The 20,330-nt window shown below is 38.8% G+C and overlaps 1 protein-coding gene across 6 annotated transcripts in view; it reads left to right on the plus strand.

Annotated features, from left to right (window-relative positions):
• tim (timeless) overlaps nucleotides 1–20,330 on the plus strand; it is a 229,144-nt gene that overhangs the window by 166,973 nt on the left and 41,841 nt on the right. For 5 of the 6 annotated variants that reach the window (XM_071685093.1, XM_071685095.1, XM_071685091.1 and 2 more), the window contains 2 exons: nucleotides 3,520–3,720; nucleotides 14,141–14,234. In XM_071685093.1, the coding sequence (XP_071541194.1) occupies nucleotides 3,520–3,720; nucleotides 14,141–14,234 (295 nt within the window). The remainder of the gene's footprint in view (nucleotides 1–3,519; nucleotides 3,721–14,140; nucleotides 14,235–20,330) is intronic. The other variant, XR_011715465.1, reaches the window with a different exon arrangement.

Consider the following 20,330-nt stretch of genomic DNA (forward strand, 5'->3'; position numbering starts at 1 on the left):
GGTTGGGTAGCAAGGTTCTAGTTTATACTAGGAATTGGACACCCCTTTTCTTAGCTTCTTGGCCTACAGGGCTTTCGCTGGGGACCCTCTCTCAGTAAAAGTGACCCAAACAAAAGGTGCATGTAGTATGGTGTCAGGTGGAGAGGCTCTATCCCGTTGATCTGCCATTTATAAATGAGTATGTAGTCATCAGTGATATTTAATAGATCAATGGTGTGGCCAAAATATGATTATTGATGCTTATGCACTTGGTCATGAGAAGAAAAATCATGATAGGCAAGTGTTTTGGGAGCAGCCAAGTGTGTCGGCAGCTTTGGTGCACAAGGCTGAGTATTAGTGTTGGGTTATTTAACTGCAAAGGTGAGTAATGTGGCAGTTGAGGGTATAATTGGTGTACATGGGGTATTCAGTGTTGTGAATGGAAATGAAGAGAGGTGTTTGAATGATACTTACAAGGAAGGAGTGTAAATGACTGGGAGATGTATAATAGAAAGCAGCAAAAGGTCAAGAGGAAAGTGCAAGGGTTGAAAAAGAGTGCAAATGAGAGTTAGGGTGAGAGAGTATCATTAAACTTTAGGGAGAGTTAAGATATTTTGGAAGGAGGTAAATAATGTGTGCAAGACTAGAGAATAAAGGGAACGCTGGTGAAGGGGGAGTATGATAACAGGTAGTGATGGAGTGAGTATTTTGAAGGTTTGTTGAATGTTTGATGATAGAGTGGCAGATGTAGGGTGTTTTGGCAGGGTGGTGTGAAAAGTGAGACAGTCAGTGAGAATGGTTTGGTTAAAAGGAAAAAAAGGTGGTCAAAGCTTTGTAGTAGATGAAATCCAGTACATATATACTTATTTATTTATTTATTATACTTTGTCGCTGTCTCCCACGTTAGCGAGGTAGCACAAGGAAACAGACGAAAGAATGGCCCAACCCACCCACATACACATGTATATACATAAATGCCCACACACGCACATATACATACCTATACATTTCAGTGTAATTATACATACACAGATAATATCATATATACACATGTACCTATTCATACTTGCTACCTTCATCCATTCCTGTCGCCACTCCGCCACACATGAAATAACGCACGCATACACACACACACTCATACATGTTAGGAAAAGACAAAAAAGGCTACATTCGTTCACACTCTGTATTTCCATGGTTTACCCCAGATGCTTCACATGCCATGGTTCAATCCATTGACAGCACGTCAGTGTATATACGTATATATATATATATATATATATATTTTTATTTATTATACTTTGTCGCTGTCTCCCGCGTTTGCGAGGTAGCGCAAGGAAACAGACGAAAGAAATGGCCCAACCCCCCCCCATACACATGTATATACATACGTCCACACACGCAAATATACATACCTACACAGCTTTCCATGGTTTACCCCAGACGCTTCACATGCCTTGATTCAATCCACTGACAGCACGTCAACCCCGGTATACCACATCGCTCCAATTCACTCTATTCCTTGCCCTCCTTTCACCCTCCTGCATGGTCAGGCCCCGATCACACAAAATCTTTTTCACTCCATCTTTCCACCTCCAATTTGGTCTCCCTCTTCTCCTCGTTCCCTCCACCTCCGACACATATATTCTCTTGGTCAATCTTTCCTCACTCATTCTCTCCATGTGCCCAAACCACTTCAAAACACCCTCTTCTGCTCTCTCAACCACGCTCTTTTTATTTCCACACATCTCTCTTACCCTTACGTTACTCACTCGATCAAACCACCTCACACCACACATTGTCCTCGAACATCTCATTTCCAGCACATCCATCCTCCTGCGCACAACTCTATCCATAGCCCACGCCTTGCAACCATACAACATTGTTGGAACCACTATTCCTTCAAACATACCCATTTTTGCTTTCCGAGATAATGTTCTTGACTTCCACACATTCTTCAAGGCCCCCAGAATTTTCGCCCCCTCCCCCACCCTATGATCCACTTCCGCTTCCATGGTTCCATCTGCTGCCAGATCCACTCCCAGATATCTAAAACACTTCACTTCCTCCAGTTTTTCTCCATTCAAACTCACCTCCCAATTGACTTGACCCTCAACCCTACTGTACCTAATAACCTTGCTCTTATTCACATTTACTCTTAACTTTCTTCTTCCACACACTTTACCAAACTCGGTCACCAGCTTCTGCAGTTTCTCACATGAATCAGCCACCAGTGCTGTATCATCAGCGAACAACAACTGACTCACTTCCCAAGCTCTCTCATCCCCAACAGACTTCATACTTGCCCATCTTTCCAAAACTCTTGCATTTACCTCCCTAACAACCCCATCCATAAACAAATTAAACAACCATGGAGACATCACACACCCCTGCTGCAAACCTACATTCACTGAGAACCAATCACTTTCCTCTCTTCCTACCCGTACACATGCCTTACATCCTCGATAAAAACTTTTCACTGCTTCTAACAACTTTCCTCCCACACCATATATTCTTAATACCTTCCACAGAGCATCTCTATCAACTCTATCATATGCCTTCTCCAGATCCATAAATGCTACATACAAATCCATTTGCTTTTCTAAGTATTTCTCACATACATTCTTCAAAGCAAACACCTGATCCACACATCCTCTACCATATATATATATATATATATATGTACCTGCTTGGGTACCATGAGGGCTAACAATGGCTGTGTAGTGAGCCAGCACTTCATTTATTGTTAACTTGCACTCCTCTGAATGAGGTAACTGTCTTTTTCTTCTGCCTTACCCACATGTACTACTGGCATTGTCCACAAACGTGCAATATCTCCTTGTCACGCATAACACTTGACAACTCTCAATTTGCACAGCTCATTCTTTATAACTCTAGATTTTCTTGTGGTGAGTGCTGTGTGCTAGCCCTGTCTTTTGGCAAAATGGTAGGATAAATAGATAGGTCTGTTTCCTATTGGTTGGCCATCAAAGAGCTTTATGGCAGTGGTCATGTTTGTCTAGATGTTGATGACAGTTGCTTTTTTTTTGTAATGTGAATGGCTTCTAATATCTGTAGTCGCCTCTGATCTCTGCAGCTAGTAATGGTTTTGGTGTTATAGAAAAAATATTACAAGCTGCAGTGATCAGAGGAGACTACAGATATTAGAAGCCATTCACATTAGAAAGAAAGCACTACACATGACAGCTAGAGAGTGAGTGTGAGTTGATGCGGCCTTTTTTTCATGTTTCCAGGCACTACCTCACTGATGCAGGATGTGTGTGTGTGTGTTAGTGAACTACACCTGCTCGAGGTTACACCAAACATGAAAAGTCATCTTTGGGATTGTAGTCTTGTCATAGAGCTTCTCCCTCCAAAGGAGTCCATTTCCCAGCTGTTGGAAGTAGTCCTGCCTTGGGCTGCAGGAGCCTCTGTAAAGATCCTGGAAAACACCAGGACTTTTTCACAGAAAATAGTCATGGGAATTATATATACAATATACATACAAATAAATGTGTGTTTGATTATTCTTCTGTCTTACAGTATCAAATCAGTCCATCCCTATAATACCATGGACTGGCGAACAGGAGGAAGCATTCACTTCACCAACTTTTCGTCAGTTACTGGGAGAACTTGGTTTCCACCTTCCAACAGACACAGGCAAAATATATCCCAGAATACCTCACTTCTGGTGCCCAGATGTCCTCTTCATGGTCATCAAACGCCTTGGGACTATACCTTCCTGTAAGTTTGACTTGATTGTTTCAACTCACTTATTCCCTTTTCCCCTTCTCATCACTAAAAGTGTTATGATCATGTCATGTACTAGATCTTTTGGCATTGTCATTTGGAAAATAATATTTTACAAGAAAAAGGGGGTGGGTTGCCCTCTTTTTAACTTATGTTTTTCTTACTCGTGTTGTTAATGGTACCATTAGTATCGCCCAAAAGCTAATGGACCGGGTTGCCGGGGCTCTTTCTCATAGTAAAATCGGAAGTAGATTTAGGTTAGCCAAAGGTTGTACATTTACACACACTACTACTCTTCCTCAGCTCTACCAGGCCCTACATTCCATGATGGCCAACTTTGGAAGTTCTTAGTCATTCACATTCCACCACCCAGCTTGACAATCGTGAAGATGCTCCTTTTGTTATGAAAGTTTTCTTGCTTAGCTTTTATTTTCTGAGAAAATATTTTAAAGTATAATATGTTGAACTTAGTTTCAAACAGATTTGCTTCCACATGGTTTGATAGATGTGACATGAATTATATATCTTAAAAGCAAGCCAAACGTGCAAATCATCAGAATTCTTTCTCATAATAATGCACTTCCACTTGTAGGATCTTGCAAAAAGCAGTTTCAACTTTGCTGACAAAATAAGGTACATAAGGTTTTTTGAATTAAACATTCTAGGGAGGTCACACTTACATAGACAGTGTGTATTGAGAACATGACATTTTGGATTGGTTGGTAATGCCACCTCAGCTTATATTTTCTGCCATTTACTTAAACCATCTCAAGTCTGGGATAGGTTTTGGTCACTTGACAGGTTTATCCGTACAGTTCATAGATGATTTATTTGATCCAGTGGGTAATGCAGTCTGTTAAGGATTTAGCTGTGTTATTTGAACCTTTTTTTTTTTTTTTTTTTTTTTTTTTTTTTTTTTTTTTTTGCTGTCTTCCAGTAGAGGAAGGTGCAGACCCGTTATCACTTTGGTGGAATCTGTATCGGTAACTTGGTTTTGTATATATGCTGGAGTTGGAATGACACCTTCTTACGAAATGTAAAATGAAATACCATTTCATGATATATTAGTTGTCACGGCATACTGTATCATGTAATTACTGGTAAAAGTTATTTGTGTATGTTTAATGAAGAAAAAGCAGACAGTTTTTCTTCCATGTTAACTGCTAATGATCCTTGCTGTTGACATGGCAGATAATTTGCACCAGCCAATCAGTCTCTTGTATTACTTTGTCCTTGATATGATGTGCCAGGGATGAAAAATGTTTGTGTTACAGGTGGAAGAAAATTAGAATTTTTTTTTTTCTACACTCTGTTACTTCTCCCATTATTAGCAAGATAATCAGAAACAAACGGCATTTTTCAGTGAGTCCACTCTTGGGCTTGCCATTTATAATGCTCTGAAACCATCTTTACCTTGACAGCAGATTTTTAAATTTTTTTTTTTTTTCCGGTCTCCCGCGTTTGCGAGGTAGCGCAAGGAAACAGACGAAAGAAATGGCCCAACCCACCCCCATACACATGTATATGCATACACGTCCGCACACGCAGATATACACACGTACACAGCTTTCCATGGTTTACCCCAGATGCTTCACATGCCCTGATTCAATCCACTGACAGCACGTCAACCCCGGTATACCACATCGATCCAATTCACTCTATTCCTTGCCCTCCTTTCACCCTCCTGCATGTTCAGGCCCCGATCACACAAAATCTTTTTCACTCCATCTTTCCACCTCCAATTTGGTCTCCCACTTCTCGTTCCCTCCACCTCCGACACATATATATCCTCTTGGTCAATCTTTCCTCACTCATTCTCTCCATGTGCCCAAACCATTTCAAAACACCCTCTTCTGCTCTCTCAACCACGCTCTTTTTATTTACACACATCTCTCTTACCCTTACGTTACTTACTCGATCAAACCACCTCACACCACACATTGTCCTCAAACATCTCATTTCCAGCACATCCACCCTCCTGCACACAACTCTATCCATAGCCCACACCTCGCAACCATACAACATTGTTGGAACCACTATTACTTCAAACATACCCATTTTTGCTTTCCAAGATAATGTTCTCGACTTCCACACATTCTTCAAGGCTCCCAGGATTTTCGCCTCCTCCCCCACCCTATGATCCACTTCCGCTTCCATGGTTCCATCTGCTGCCAGATCCACTCCCAGATATCTAAAACACTTTACTTCCTCCAGTTTTTCTCCATTCAAACTTACCTCCCAATTAACTTGACCCTCAACCCTACTGTACCTAATAACCTTGCTCTTATTCACATTTACTCTTAACTTTCTTCTTTTACACACTTTACCAAACTCGGTCACCAGCTTCTGCAGTTTCTCACATGAATCAGCCACCAACGCTGTATCATCAGCGAACAACAACTGACTCACTTCCCAAGCTCTCTCATCCACAACAGAATTCATACTTGCCCCTCTTTCCAAAACTCTTGCATTTACCTCCCTAATAACCCCATCCATAAACAAATTAAACAACCATGGAGACATCACACACCCCTGCCGCAAACCTACATTCACTGAGAACCAATCACTTTCCTCTCTTCCTACACGTACACATGCCTTACATCCTCGATAAAAACTTTTCATTGCTTGTAACAACTTGCCTCCCACACCATATATTCTTAATACCTTCCACAGAGCATCTCAGAGTATCAACTCTATCATATGCCTTCTCCAGATCCATAAATGCTACATACAAATCCATTTGCTTTTCTAAGTATTTCTCACATACATTCTTCAAAGCAAACACCTGATCCACACATCCTCTACCACTTCTGAAACCACACTGCTCTTCCCCAATCTGATGCTCTGTACGTGCCTTCACCCTCTCAATCAATACCCTCCCATATAATTTACCAGGAATACTCAACAAACTTATACCTCTGAAATTTGAGCACTCAATCTTATCCCCTTTGCCTTTGTACAATGGCACTATGCACGCATTCTGCCAATCCTCAGGCACCTCACCATGAGTCATACACATTAAATAACCTTACCAACCAGTCAATAATAGTCACCCCCTTTTTTAATAAATTCCACTGCAATACCATCCAAACCTGCTGCCTTGCCGGCTTTCATCTTCCGCAAAGCTTTTACTACCTCTTCTCTGTTTACCAAATCGTTTTCCCTAACCCTCTCACTTTGCACACCACCTCGACCAAAACACCCTATATCTGCCACTCTATCATCAAACACATTCAACAGACCTTCAAAATACTCACTCCATCTCCTTCTCACATCACCACTACTTATCACCTCCCCATTTGCGCCCTTCACTGAAGTTCCCATTTGCTCCCTTGTCTTACACACTTTATTTACCTCCTTCCAGAACATCATTTTATTCTCCCTAAAATTTAATATTTTTACATAAATACAAAAAATTATGAGCACGCACATCAAACGTTTAAACATTAGCACAATATTTAGGCATTGAAATCTTCATATACTACCACCACCACTTTGTACCTAGAAGCCCTAGTGCATGATCCTTCCACTCACTTAGCTATCTATCCATGTGTCTGTCTCTCTGATGCCTGTTCCCTTGTGGAGCTCCTTCAGTGGGGTGGCCACAGGAATGGATTCTCCATGAATACTGAACTCCATTGCCACTTCTTATCCCTTAGTGCCTTACCCTTACCACTGGCAGAGGGCAAGTATAGCGCAGTGTTTGCAGAGGTTATTAAGTAACATCCCTACTGACTACTACTACTACCCTAATGCTTCTACCTGATGTTCCTACTTACCACTTCTACTGAATATACCTACTAATTCTATTTATTGCTTCTACCATTTTGCCAAAAGGCAGGGCTAGCATATAGTGCATACCATAGGGAAAAATCTAGTTGCTAGGAATGAGCTGAGTAAAGTTTTACATGGGCAAGGAGAGACTGCATGTTTTTGGAAAAATGCTCGCTTATCTGGGCTTGGATATTGAGTTCCCCTAATACAATGTTAAAAAAAAAAAAAAAAATCTATGATCCTATGATGTCCAAACTATATAGTTGGTTGTCATGGTCATTGGAACCCTATAAAATCTAGTCTGTTCACAGTACACAGTTGGAGGATTGGGTGTGGGTGAGAGCATGTGCCATATCTTCCTACCATAGCGATCTCTGGGTTATTGAACTCTGAGGATTTACCTGCAGGTTAGTAAGAGATCTGGATGATGTTTGGCATCTGTTTGTTTCTAGGTTCCTTCAAACATGAACAGGGGAAACTAAGTTCATATGGCATAGATAGGTCAGCAGTACTGTTCCTCCACTTACTCTTTGTAATTGGACTTAATGAAGAGTGATGAGGAAACCAGATGGAAAAATTCTAGAAGTCACTATGACTTAATTGAAAATTGGAACTAGCTCGGACTGTAGTGCTCTGTTATATTCGTCTGAATTATTATATGTTAGTCATTGTCGATTGTTTAGAGTGACTGCCACTGCCATTCACACCACTGAATAAGCATGGATAGCTGAGGCCTGTTGTCCTGCATGCAGTCACATGAACAGTTTTGTTTGGTGTACAGCGGATAGATGCCTATAAAGGTAATGCCACTGAGATTGTCGGGCATTGTTTGCCCCCAGGAGTGCAGATGCAACTGAATTTTACTTAGATTTGATATATGGTTGTGAAATTTGTCAGCTTTTTAGATTTCAGTGTCCTTCAGTGATACCTTGTGCATGTAACAGCAGTTAGTACATGACATATGGCACAAGACTTAAAGCCAAAATGAGAAATATTAGTTTTGGAAAATGTACCCTATATAATCAAGGACAGAGTTTTAATGTCTTGAAATAAGTATTCTTCAGTATCTTGAGGTTCTAGAATATTAGGGTAGTTGTTCAAAAGCATATTAATTTGCATAGTGAAATAAGTTTAATGGCAAGTGACATAGTAGTGCTATTTCCCCTGTGTGTTAACTTCGTTTGTTCTGAGATTCAGTATATCTGGTTCCTTTCTTTGAAGATTTTTTTTTTTATTGAAATAATGGAGACGCTGTACAAGGGACCAGCAAGAAAGATATCGATAGCAAAGAAAATGTTTCTTAATAGTAAATGATGAGCTGGGATGTAGAGGTCTCATGGAAACTGTATTGTCACATTAGGTAAATAAGTAGCATGACAATGAGAACTTTTAGTGTGAAAGATTGAAAATTGACGACAAAAATTTTCAACGTACATGCAGAGGAGATCTGAGCAATAGATAAAAGAGTCAGTCAATAAATGAATAGATGAATAATGGTTTATTGGATTTAGGCAGCCATTTGGCTGAAAGTACACAACTTGAGGTATTATAACATTGCAGAACTGGGTGCTCATGACAGCTACAAGTTAACTAATCATACAGGAGCTTAAGATCAGGATGAGTTGGACATTTCTTAACTTTGGATAAGCATGAGAGTGTGGTATATCTAGATAGACCAGGGAGCATTTGTACAGGGAGGTTTACTCCCTGTATGGTTTATATGTTATGCACCTGGTTGAACATTGTGATAGAGTTACAGTAATATGGTAGTTGACATACCATGCAAACTAACCAACAAAAAAGAGAGCTGTTTACTTTTATAGCTATGTATTTGTTCATGGACTGTTTATGACATTCACACTGGTAGGTATAGGACTCTTCTTATAGTTGTTTGTACGAGCTTTGATTGGAATAAGTTGTCTGGGGTGACGAATAGTGGTCCATGGTGGAAGAAGTGTGGCAGCAATTTATTGCCAGACTGTTGTGCAAGCTGCTGGTGTTGGTTGGAAAAGATGGACAGGTTCAGCAAGATGAGGGCCTCTTGATAGGTGGTGTAAGAAGGGCCCAGGATGATTCTGCCTTCCTTTTTTTTTTTTTTCCCCACTTTTTAGCTAGTCCCTCTGTGTAGCTGTAATGAGGAGGACCAGGTTAGGGAGACAGTGGTACTGCTATGCTGTATTGTCAACAAAAACTTTAGTTGATACAGTAGAAAGAATCCATGTATACGTTTCAAATGTTAAGGGAATGGTATGCATTGACCAATGTCAAAAGTTTAAAAGACCTTTAATTGTGAAATCTTAAAGGAATAAATAGATGTATGATTATCCCTGGAGATAGGGATGAAAGAATCCTTTCCACATGAAGTATTATTTACTTTCAAAAAAAAAAAAAAGGAACAGAAGGGAGCCAAGTGAGGACTTTCTCTTAGGCTCGGTTCTCTGTTCTTAATGTTACCTCGCTGATGAGAGAAGTGGCGAATATAAAAAAAAAAAAAAAAAAATTATTATTTCTGTATAGGAACGTACTGATGGCATTTAAGATTATGCACAAGGGTTCAAGAGAATGTTGAAGAAGCATAGTAATCAAATCTACAAGAACTTGAAATGTATCAACAAGGTGCCAAATGAAAATCTACAAGAGCCAAGCAAGAAAGATGTCAACAGTCTTTCTATATTTTGATTAAAAGAAGATTAGACAAATGGCTAGAAATCACACTTGACATGGTAGCAGAGCACCATATAGTGGTTTTGTGAAAGAAGCAATGAATGTCGGGAGCACAAGTGTTACTCTTGCCTGGTCAACAAATTCTCAAAAGATGGTACTTTCTCTCACCCCTCAAGGCATCTGAACTCTTGCTGGAAGCCATCTAGCTGTCAGAATACTATTACTTCTGAAAGAAGTTAGGTTCAGACATTGGAATTATTGTATTTTATTAGAATTAAGATGGGTTGGTGTTTTGTGATTTGCATAGCATGTATTGATAATGGTGAGGACTTCATTGTTTTCAGAACATATAGTTGTAGGTGTTTGGTTTCAGACTGCTGTTAAAGAAGTTTCACATGTTGTACATAAAAGCCAAGAAAGCTTGACTTTTACCTATGATTGTGTTTTGTTTGGATCAGAGATTCATGTACAGAATTCTTTTGCTGTCAGTTGAAGTGAGCCGTCTACTGCTCATAATGTCCTCCTGTAGATTCATATAGCAATTAAAACAAGTTCACCAGAGTATGTTCAGAATTTGTCGACATCTTTAAATGCATTCATGAGATGTGAGGATCAAGAACTGCTTTACTTGCACAAAAGTAGCCTGACTCTGTTCTAACTTTGGCAAATTATAAACCAGGCAATGTTAACATGCCAGCATGTCAACACATCCATTTTTTGTGAACCACCAAATGATGGTCAAGAAAATACGAGTTAACTTATTTTATTACTTTGCATACATGGAATGTCGTTTCAGAGGTTTCCACTTAAGTTCACACATTTATATCAAATTTAGAATGTTTTTTTTTTTTTTTTTTTTTTTTTTTTTTTTTTTTTTTTTTTTCCAAAAGAAGGAACAGAGAATTGGGCCAGGTGAGGGTATTCTCTCAAAGGCCCAGTCCTCTGTTCTTAACGCTACCTCGCTAATGCGGGAAATGGCGAATAGTTTGAAAGAAAGAAGAAAGAAGAATGGTTTTTATTGGCATTTGGCCACATATCTTATAGGGCTATTCCTTGATCAGGACATGGACTGTGCAATTTAATCACAGAACCCTGCAAGTGGCAAAATACTTGTAATATCCAGTAGCAGAAGATTCCCAGTTGCTGGCTTTCACTTTTTTTTTTTTTTTGACATTGATGCCTTAAAGATATATGAAATTAAGTAAAATAAACTGTTTCAAGATGTCATCAATACCTGATAATGTTCTATTAAGAACTGTACGTATAAGGATTTAGCATGTAATCAGTGGCTGAAGGTATGGCTACAGGTTTGGAAGTCTGGATAACAGGAGGGTTTGACACATTGCATAATATATGATTGTAAGATTATTAGCTAGGGAGACTGGAGCCTGTTGTGATTCTTAACTTTTCCCATCATTATTGTTCTTGGTAATTGTTAAAAACCATCTTTGTTATTATACATTGTATGTACACCTTATATTAAATTAAATGCCATTTGTACTCAAGGACTGTGCAGAAACGCTCACCAGACCGCTTTGGTCAAGATTCAAAATGTTGATAGAAGAGAGCAAACATTTTATCTATTTTTTACTTGGGAATATTGGGAAATTGTATCAAATTACAAATTTAGACCTTTTACAACTACAGTTTATAAGAAACAGAAGATAACCAGAAAATCAATGAATTCTTAGATTGTAGATGCTTCCCAAGAGAACACAGTAGGTTCAGATAGAAGACTTCATTCTTAAATCTTCTAGCCTTATTAGGTTTAGTCATCTCTGGATTGGATAAAGTGGTGGATGGGGAACCATAAGACAAAAGAGATGAATTAGAGGACTGTGTTCTAGAAGTGCCAAAAGGCTTTTGGTAACATCCTTCACAAGAGGTTGAAAATGCGAGATAAGGACTTGGAGGCAGCATTAGTGAGAGCAATGAGGCAATCCTCTTCTCACTGAAACCCAGATGTCCAAGAATGCCCTTTCTCTTTAGTGCCAAAGCTCACATTGTAATCTTTACCGCAATTTCCCTTTCCAAGGTCAGTGTTTGTTTTTGCAGTAGGACGAGAAAACCTATTGTTCACCTGGATCTTTGTTTCTAAACTTTATCCAGCTCAAAACTTCCTTATCCCCATAAATTTTTTTTTGTGCCTCAGATATTTCTTCCCAATTCCTTCATATATGCACAACTCTCTTAACTATTAAATTCCTGTTATGGGGCATTGATCTCTTCACTTTTATATGCTGTGATGCTTTATGCAGAGGACTGACGTAGAGGACAATATAACCCCAGTACTAATGAGACAGGATGGAAGGAGGACTTAGAAAGCAATGAAATGGTAAGAAAAGACAAAAATAGGTTATTGAAGTATCTTGATCCATATAAGGCATAGGGCTCTGATGAATTCTCACAGTACCCATCATCAGTACCTTATATCTCGCATTAGAATTGCTTACACATTCACTCAGCTTGTCTCAAAACACTCCTATCTCGTTTCCAGATGAATAAGCATTGGTAATCACCCATCTCTCATAATCCACTTTCATTTTTACCCTCATGTCTAGGACTCACTTTCTTACACTTTCACACATTCCTGTAACTCCTCAATTTGCAGTTGTGTTACCCTTTCTATAGGTCTCTCTCTCCCCCCTTACATTAGATCTCTGATTTTACCCTTAAAACATTCTCAAACTATTCTTCCTTCTTACCCTTGAGCTTTTGTATACTCAAGAGCTAGAACATCCAGGTTTCTCTCATAATACATACTACATATTTCTCCCATCTTCTTGTGGTTATATCCATGCGCAGTAAGACATCCCAGCTGGAGCCTTCAAAGAGGATGAGCACTCCTTGTTTGGGTCCTTCTTCTGTTCCATCTTTTAGAAATTGAAATACAAGGAGAGGAGGGTTTTCAGCTCCCTTTTAATTACCTTTTACAACATGCAGGGAATACACAGGAAGTTATGTCTTCCTTATCCCCAATAATACATACCACAATTTTAAGACATTTTAATATGTGGATCAGAAGCATGTTCAATCAAACAAAACAAGTTCACAGATCTAGGCTGCTGAAATGAAAGTAGTGAGACTAATCCGAAAAGTGACAAGAATGGTTAAGACGAAAAGCACCAAAATAAGAGGACAAGAATAAGTGAGGAAGATTGATTAGGAGACTGGCATATGACAGACAGTGAGCCTACCTGGCATCTGATGGAAGATTGGTGCTTGTAACTGTGCCATGTTTGGTGGAATGCAATGCAAGCTTCATTTCCACTCCCATAGGGAATGCTGTTATCACTGTGTATCACGTATGCCTCTATGATTTTCAGTGCTGTTGCAACGTGATGGTATTTGCAAAATATTCTCCCGAACATTTAAGTTGTTACACACAGCAAGTGCCTCCAATATTTACTGCAAACTTTTGTCACAGTTTTTTTGTCTTGTACATGAAACAGGTGAATGTTGCATGTACCAAGAAACAGACATGGAAAAAGAACAAGATATGCTAGAATAACTATGCACGAGAGGATAAGTAGGAGAGGTTGGTGGAAATAACCAACATAACCAAGTTTGAAACTGCATTTAAGAATTTTGGATCCTATGTTAGAGTTGCTTTGAAAATTGAGATGGGAAAGCAGTTACAGAAAGATTTACCAATAAAGGGATAGACGCAGTTCAGTGTACCAGATTCTTTAGGGATAGTGATATAAAACTGCTGGTTGTTTGATATTGTAGAAAGTGGCATTTTTTAAATTGTAATTGATATCCAGTCTCGAAAAATCAATTTTTTCGTAGCACACAGAGCTTTATGAAAATGAATTTGAAATCTCATATTCATTTCTCATGGCTCATCCTGCATGATTTTTGCATAACAGATTTTTTCCTGTTTTGGACTTATGAGTAATTTTCTTTGTCATCGTCTTTGGTTGTGGACTTGTCCATCAATGAGCTCTCCTTTGATTTGATGCTTATATTTCAGGCTACCTGAGGGTGTCTATTGAGCGACTGCAGGAGATGATGCAGCAGATGCGAGCGATGTCTGTCTTTGGTGCCCACAGACCACTTGGCATTCAGTAAGTTTGCCATATACATATATATTAGTGGATTGATTTATTTCTCCATTATTATGTATATATATGAGAACTGTGATTAAAAAAATAGGTTCATTTCCTCTGGAGCTGTACTTTTAAAGGGACAAAATATCACCGAGTTATAGTCAGCTGTTTCAGAGTTCCCATTCTCTATAAAATACAGAAAAGTACTTTATGAGCAGAAATATATGATCTCATTTTGGAATTTTGATGTATAGAGTGCTCAGGCCTTATTTCCACTCAGACATTATATCCAAAGATGCGACAGAATTACAGCAACACAGGTGCATTGTTTATTTTACGGCTTACCGTTCCCTTAAGGCATTTTTAGGCATTCCATTTTTCAGTAGATTTTATTGATAAGGCCATGCATGACAGAAAACTGGCCTTCTTCAGTAAATGTTCAGTAAATTTTCTGTTAGTGGTTTTATAATGAGAACAGTTTAGTTGAAAGTAAGTCTGTGAAGTTTGGTAAATGTTCTTGTTTGTGGCTTTCCATGAAGAACTTGTATGTAGCAAATGTTTATTTTTGCAGATTTATTCAGAGATGAAAACCAGCTGCGAATTACATGCTTTATCTGTACTTGACAGTGATCTGCAGAAACCTTAGCCTTTTGATCTTTTTTGAATGGCAACATAGACTACAGAAGTTGGAAAGTCTGACTACATTGCAGAGTAGTTACCTTTGGACTGAACATACTCAGAGTGCTGAGTAATCATAATTTTTAAAGATTTGAGCTTATGGATGATTGTACTACTGGTAATTGCTTCTTGGGATCATATTTAGATGTATAGCAGTAAACCAGCTAGCTTTTCTATTCAATTTGTCTACCATGCACAGAAGCAAGCAAGACAATATCAAGGCTGTGCCTTATTCTTGCTGTTGTAGATTGTTAGATAATTTGGAGCATTTGTAATAATGTTTAGAGAAGTGTTCTCTAACTTCAATAGTTTTTCTGTCTATCTATATCTCTGGTGCCCATTTCCTGTGGGAACACCTATCAAGGAGGTGATTACAACTAAACAGTCGCCACTTATCACTATCCTTGCATGGTTCTCTTTCATATGCCAGTTCATGCATTCCCCCCACCATCTCTCTTTTCCAGTATTTTTCCATGTCATGGGTGGTCTTTTTCTCACACTAACCCCTCTAGTAGTATTATCATACACTATCCTTGTAAACTCCCCTTCTTGCATTGTTTCAACATGCATAAACTACCTCAAAGTATCACTTTTCACTTACACTACCATCACACAATTCATTTCCTCCAATACCAGATCTCTTAAACATTCCCCTCATTACTTTCTTCATTCTTTCTAGTCTTACCCCATGTTCCTTTTAAGTAGCTTCCACAGCCTGGATTCTTAACCTTTGTAACTCACTCTTCGATATGTTTCAGCTGCATAGGTCAGGATTGGGAGGACTTGTTCCTCGATCCTTTCTTCACTTCCATACTTGCTTTTTCTGTTAAGGGAATGAATACCTTCTTTTGCTCTCTAACTTATGTTTGTTCATATCACCAATCTTACCCAAGATAGCTCCTAAAAACTTAAATTCTGTCAGCTCGTTTAGTCTTTCACCCCATACCTATAAAACAGTTTAGTATACTTTCACTGTTTCCTTTTAGACACCATTACCTTATTTTTACTCATATTTTCCTTTAATCATTAATACTTTTTCACATTATAAACACTCCCATCCATACGAAATTCAACCATTCCCTATGGTGAAGGTTGAAATCGCTGATTTAGAAGATCTCTGCTTGTAGGTAAGAGGAAGCAACAGTTTCATGGCAGGAATTTAGAGTCAAAGAAAGCTATGAATTTTGTCAAATTAGGAGAGCAGTAGAAGAAACAGAGGACAAATATGGTAGTTGAGAGACAGACCTTGAGCCACAAAAATCAAAGTTTGGGGACTTGAGGTCCTTGAGACTTACAATAGGTATGTTAATGTTGGAATCAGCTCAAACACCACCTGTGAACTGGAATCTTGAGTGGGGATAATAGTTGGATATGAATAAAAGACTGGTCAGAATACAATTTGACAACTGTGTTTCAGAGAGAAGATAGGAGCAGTACTAGACAGAAGAGAGGTTACAAAAGAGTCCACAAATGTTGGTATAGTGAATAGAAAAAAGAGGAAGGATTAACAGAGGTGGAAAGGTCGTGGGAGGGGCTGGTACTACTACTGCCAGAGCTCTTCCTCTCATTGGCAGTAGAGTCTGGTGGAAACCCAGAGATTCTTAGCACCCCATGATGCTGGGGACTAAGGACCATAGATTTTTGGACTCTTGTCATAAGTATACTTAAACCTCGCTTATTTTCATCATATAAGTATTCTTGTCTACTTGAATGTTTTTAAGTAGGTGTATGTTGTAGTCCCATTTTGATTAGATAGGAAGACCAACCATTCTAACATGCAGAGTGGAAGATGGTTCTGGCACCACAATAACGCTCCTCAGTCATGGAAAATGGTTCTAGCACCTTTTCAATGCTTATCAGTCATGGAAGATGGTTCTGGCACCACTCCAACTCTCCACAATTAGCATTGTAGTACCATCCTGGGTGGCTGCTATTAAGGATAGGGTCAGGATATTCCTTGATTTAGGTGGCGTATTGGGAGGGGCTAATACAGTTCCACCCGAGTCACACAATGAAGGGTAGGCAGAGAAATATACCTTAAATTTGCAGGAAGTCATGGGAAAGCCTATTACCACTTGATATTTTCCTCTTGCTGGCAGCAAAATCACTAACAGTATTCATCAAATATTTTGAAACTGGTAGACCTTACAGATTAGATTACATATTTCCATTCACAAAGGGCATTTTGATTATAAGTTCTAAAGAAAATATTCTTAATGTTGATAGAAATATGCCATTACCTTTGCAATACATAAGTTTAGTATAGTACAGGGAATTATGAAAATGATTTCATTGCTATGCAGGTGTGGGGAAAAATAGTCCTCTTTTTTTTTATACAAAATGGATTTGTTTAAATACAAAAATGTTGCTGCAATAGGGGTAGCTTAAGAATTTCCAATTTCATTTTCATAGAAATAGATAGATTGTATTCACACAAAACATGGTTGCTGAAGGGATAACTATGGTATTACTGATACAAAAAAAAAATGGGGAAATTAAATAAATCGAAGGAAACTTAGCTGTTGAAGAGTTATTTATGATGATACTGATTTTATATCATAGAAAATGGAAATTAACAAGTTAAAGAAAATATCACTAAAAGTGGATATCATGATACTTTTGATTCGATATCATAGGAAACGGAAATATGTCGAAGAAACTGTGATGTAAAGGGGTACGTATGATAATGATTCGATATCACAGAAAATGGGAAATTTACATCAAGGAAAGTGTAGCTATTGAAGGGGTAACTATATTATTGATTCCATATCATAGAAAATAGGAAATGTACTTCAATAAAAGAAAACGAAGCTGTAAAATTTGTATCTATGATATTGTTGGTTCGATATAATAGACAATGGGAAAACAGAAATCAGAGAACATAGCCAATCGAGGAGTAACTAAAGTGTTACTGATTCAATCGTAGAAGATGGGTTAAACAAAATCATAGAAAATGTATTATGTAAACAGGGTTAACTTAGTGGCTTATTTGGTTGTAAAGAAATCAAAGAAAATGTAACGGAAATGAGGGTTACTACAGTAAATCAGATAGAATGTACTTATTACTTGAGAAAATAATTACCTCAAGTAAGCACTTATCTGTCATTCATATTTTACATAGAAACATTAGATTTCAATAATGTTTAGTTGATATAGTAAGGTTTTCATCTTGGAATATTATATCAATACTGCCGACTGTAGCAATAAAAAAATATATATTCTATTAATAGTGACAAATGTTCAAGTTTATGCATTCTTGATTACATAACATTGTTGTTACCAAAACATTCATGGTCTTTGTGTGTGTGTATATATATTTTATTTATATTTTATTTTGCTTTGTCGCTGTCTCCCGCATTAGCGAGGTAGCACAAGGAAACAGATGAAAGAATGGCCCAACCCATACACATGTATATACGAACACGTCCACACACGCAAATATACATACCTCAATGTACACATATATACACACACCGACATATACATATATACACATGTACACAATTCATAATGTCTGCCTTTATTTATTCCCATCGCCACCCCGCCACACATGGAATAACAACCCCCCTCCCCCCCTCATGTGTGCGAGGTAGCACTAGGAAAAGACAACAAAGGCCCCATTCGTTCACACTCAGTCTCTAGCTGTCATGTAATAATGCACTGAAACCACAGCTCCCTTTCCACATCCAGGCCCCACAGAACTTTCTATGGTTTACCCCAGACGCTTCACATGCCCTAGTTCAATCCATTGACAGCATGTCAACCCCGGTATACCACATTGTTCCAATTCACTTTATTCCTTGCACGCCTTTCACCCTCTTGCATGTTCAGGCCCCGATCACTCAAAATCTTTTTCACTTCATCATTTCACCTCCAATTTGGTCTCCCACTTCTCCTCGTTCCCTCCACCTCAGACTCGTGTATCCTCTTGGTCAATCTTTCCTCACTCATTCTCTCCATGTGACCAAACCATTTCAAAACACCCTCTTCTGCTCTCTCAACCACACACTTTATTTCCACACATCTCTCTCACCCTTACATTACTTACTCGATCAAACCACCTCACACCATATATTGTCCTCAAACATCTCATTTCCAGCACATCCACCCTCCTGCGCACAACTCCATGCAACCATACAACATTGTTGGAACCACTATTCCTTCATACATACCCATTTTTGCTTTCTGAGATAATGTTCTCAACTTCCAAACATTCTTCAAGGCTTCCAGAATTTTCGCCCCCTCCCCCACCCTATGATTCACTTCTGCTTCCATGGTTCCATCCGCTCCCAGATCCACTCTCAGATATCTAAAACACTTTACTTCCTCCAGTTTTTCTCCATTCAAACTTACCTCCCAATTGACTTGACCCTCAACCCTACTGTACCTAATAACCTTGCTCTTATTCACATTTACTCTTAACTTTCTTCTTTCACACACTTTACCAAACTCAGTCACCAGCTTCTGCAGTTTCTCGCATGAATCAGCCACCAGCGCTGTATCATCAGCGAAAAACAACGGACTTGCTTCCCAAGCTCTCTCATCCACAACAGACTGCATACTTGCCCTTCTTTCCAAAACTCTTGCATTCACCTCCCGAACAACCCCATCCTTAAACAAATTAAACAACCATGGAAACATCACACACCCTTGCCGCAAACCTACATTCACTGAGAATCACTTTCCTCTCTTCTTACACGTACACATGCCTTACATCCTCGATAAAAACTTTTCACTGCTGCTGACAACTTGCCTCCCACACCATATATTCTTAATACCTTCCACAGAGCATCTCTATCAACTCTATCGTATGCCTTCTCCAGATCCATAAATGCTACATACAAATCCATTTGCTTTTCTAAGTATTTCTCATACATTCTTCAAAGCAAACACCTGATCCACACATCATCTACTACTACTGACACCACACTGCTCTTCCCCAGTCTGATGCTCTGTACATGCCTTCACCCTCTTAATCAATACCCTCCCATATAATTTACCAGGAATACTCAACAAACATATACCTCTGTAATTTGAGCACTCGCTCTTATCCCCTTTGCCTTTGTACAATGGCATTTTGCAAGCATTTCGCCAATCCTCAGGCACCTCACCATGAATCATACATACATTAAATAACCTTACCAACCAGTCAACAATACAGTCACCCCCTTTTTTAATAAATTGCACTGCAATACCATCCAAACCTGCTGTCTTGCCGGCTTTCATCTTACACAAAGCTTTTACTACCTCTCCTCTGTTTACCAAATCATTTTCCCTAACCCTCTCGCTTTGCACACCACCTTGACCAAAACACCATATATCTGCCACTCTATCATCAAACACATTCAGCAAAACTTCAAAGTACTCACTCCATCTCCTCACATCACCACTACTTATCACCTCCCCATTAGCCCCCTTCACTGAAGTTCCCATTTG

This window comes from Panulirus ornatus, chromosome 39 (genome assembly GCF_036320965.1).
Source record: "Panulirus ornatus isolate Po-2019 chromosome 39, ASM3632096v1, whole genome shotgun sequence".
In the NCBI taxonomy this organism is placed as follows: Eukaryota; Metazoa; Arthropoda; class Malacostraca; order Decapoda; family Palinuridae; genus Panulirus; species Panulirus ornatus.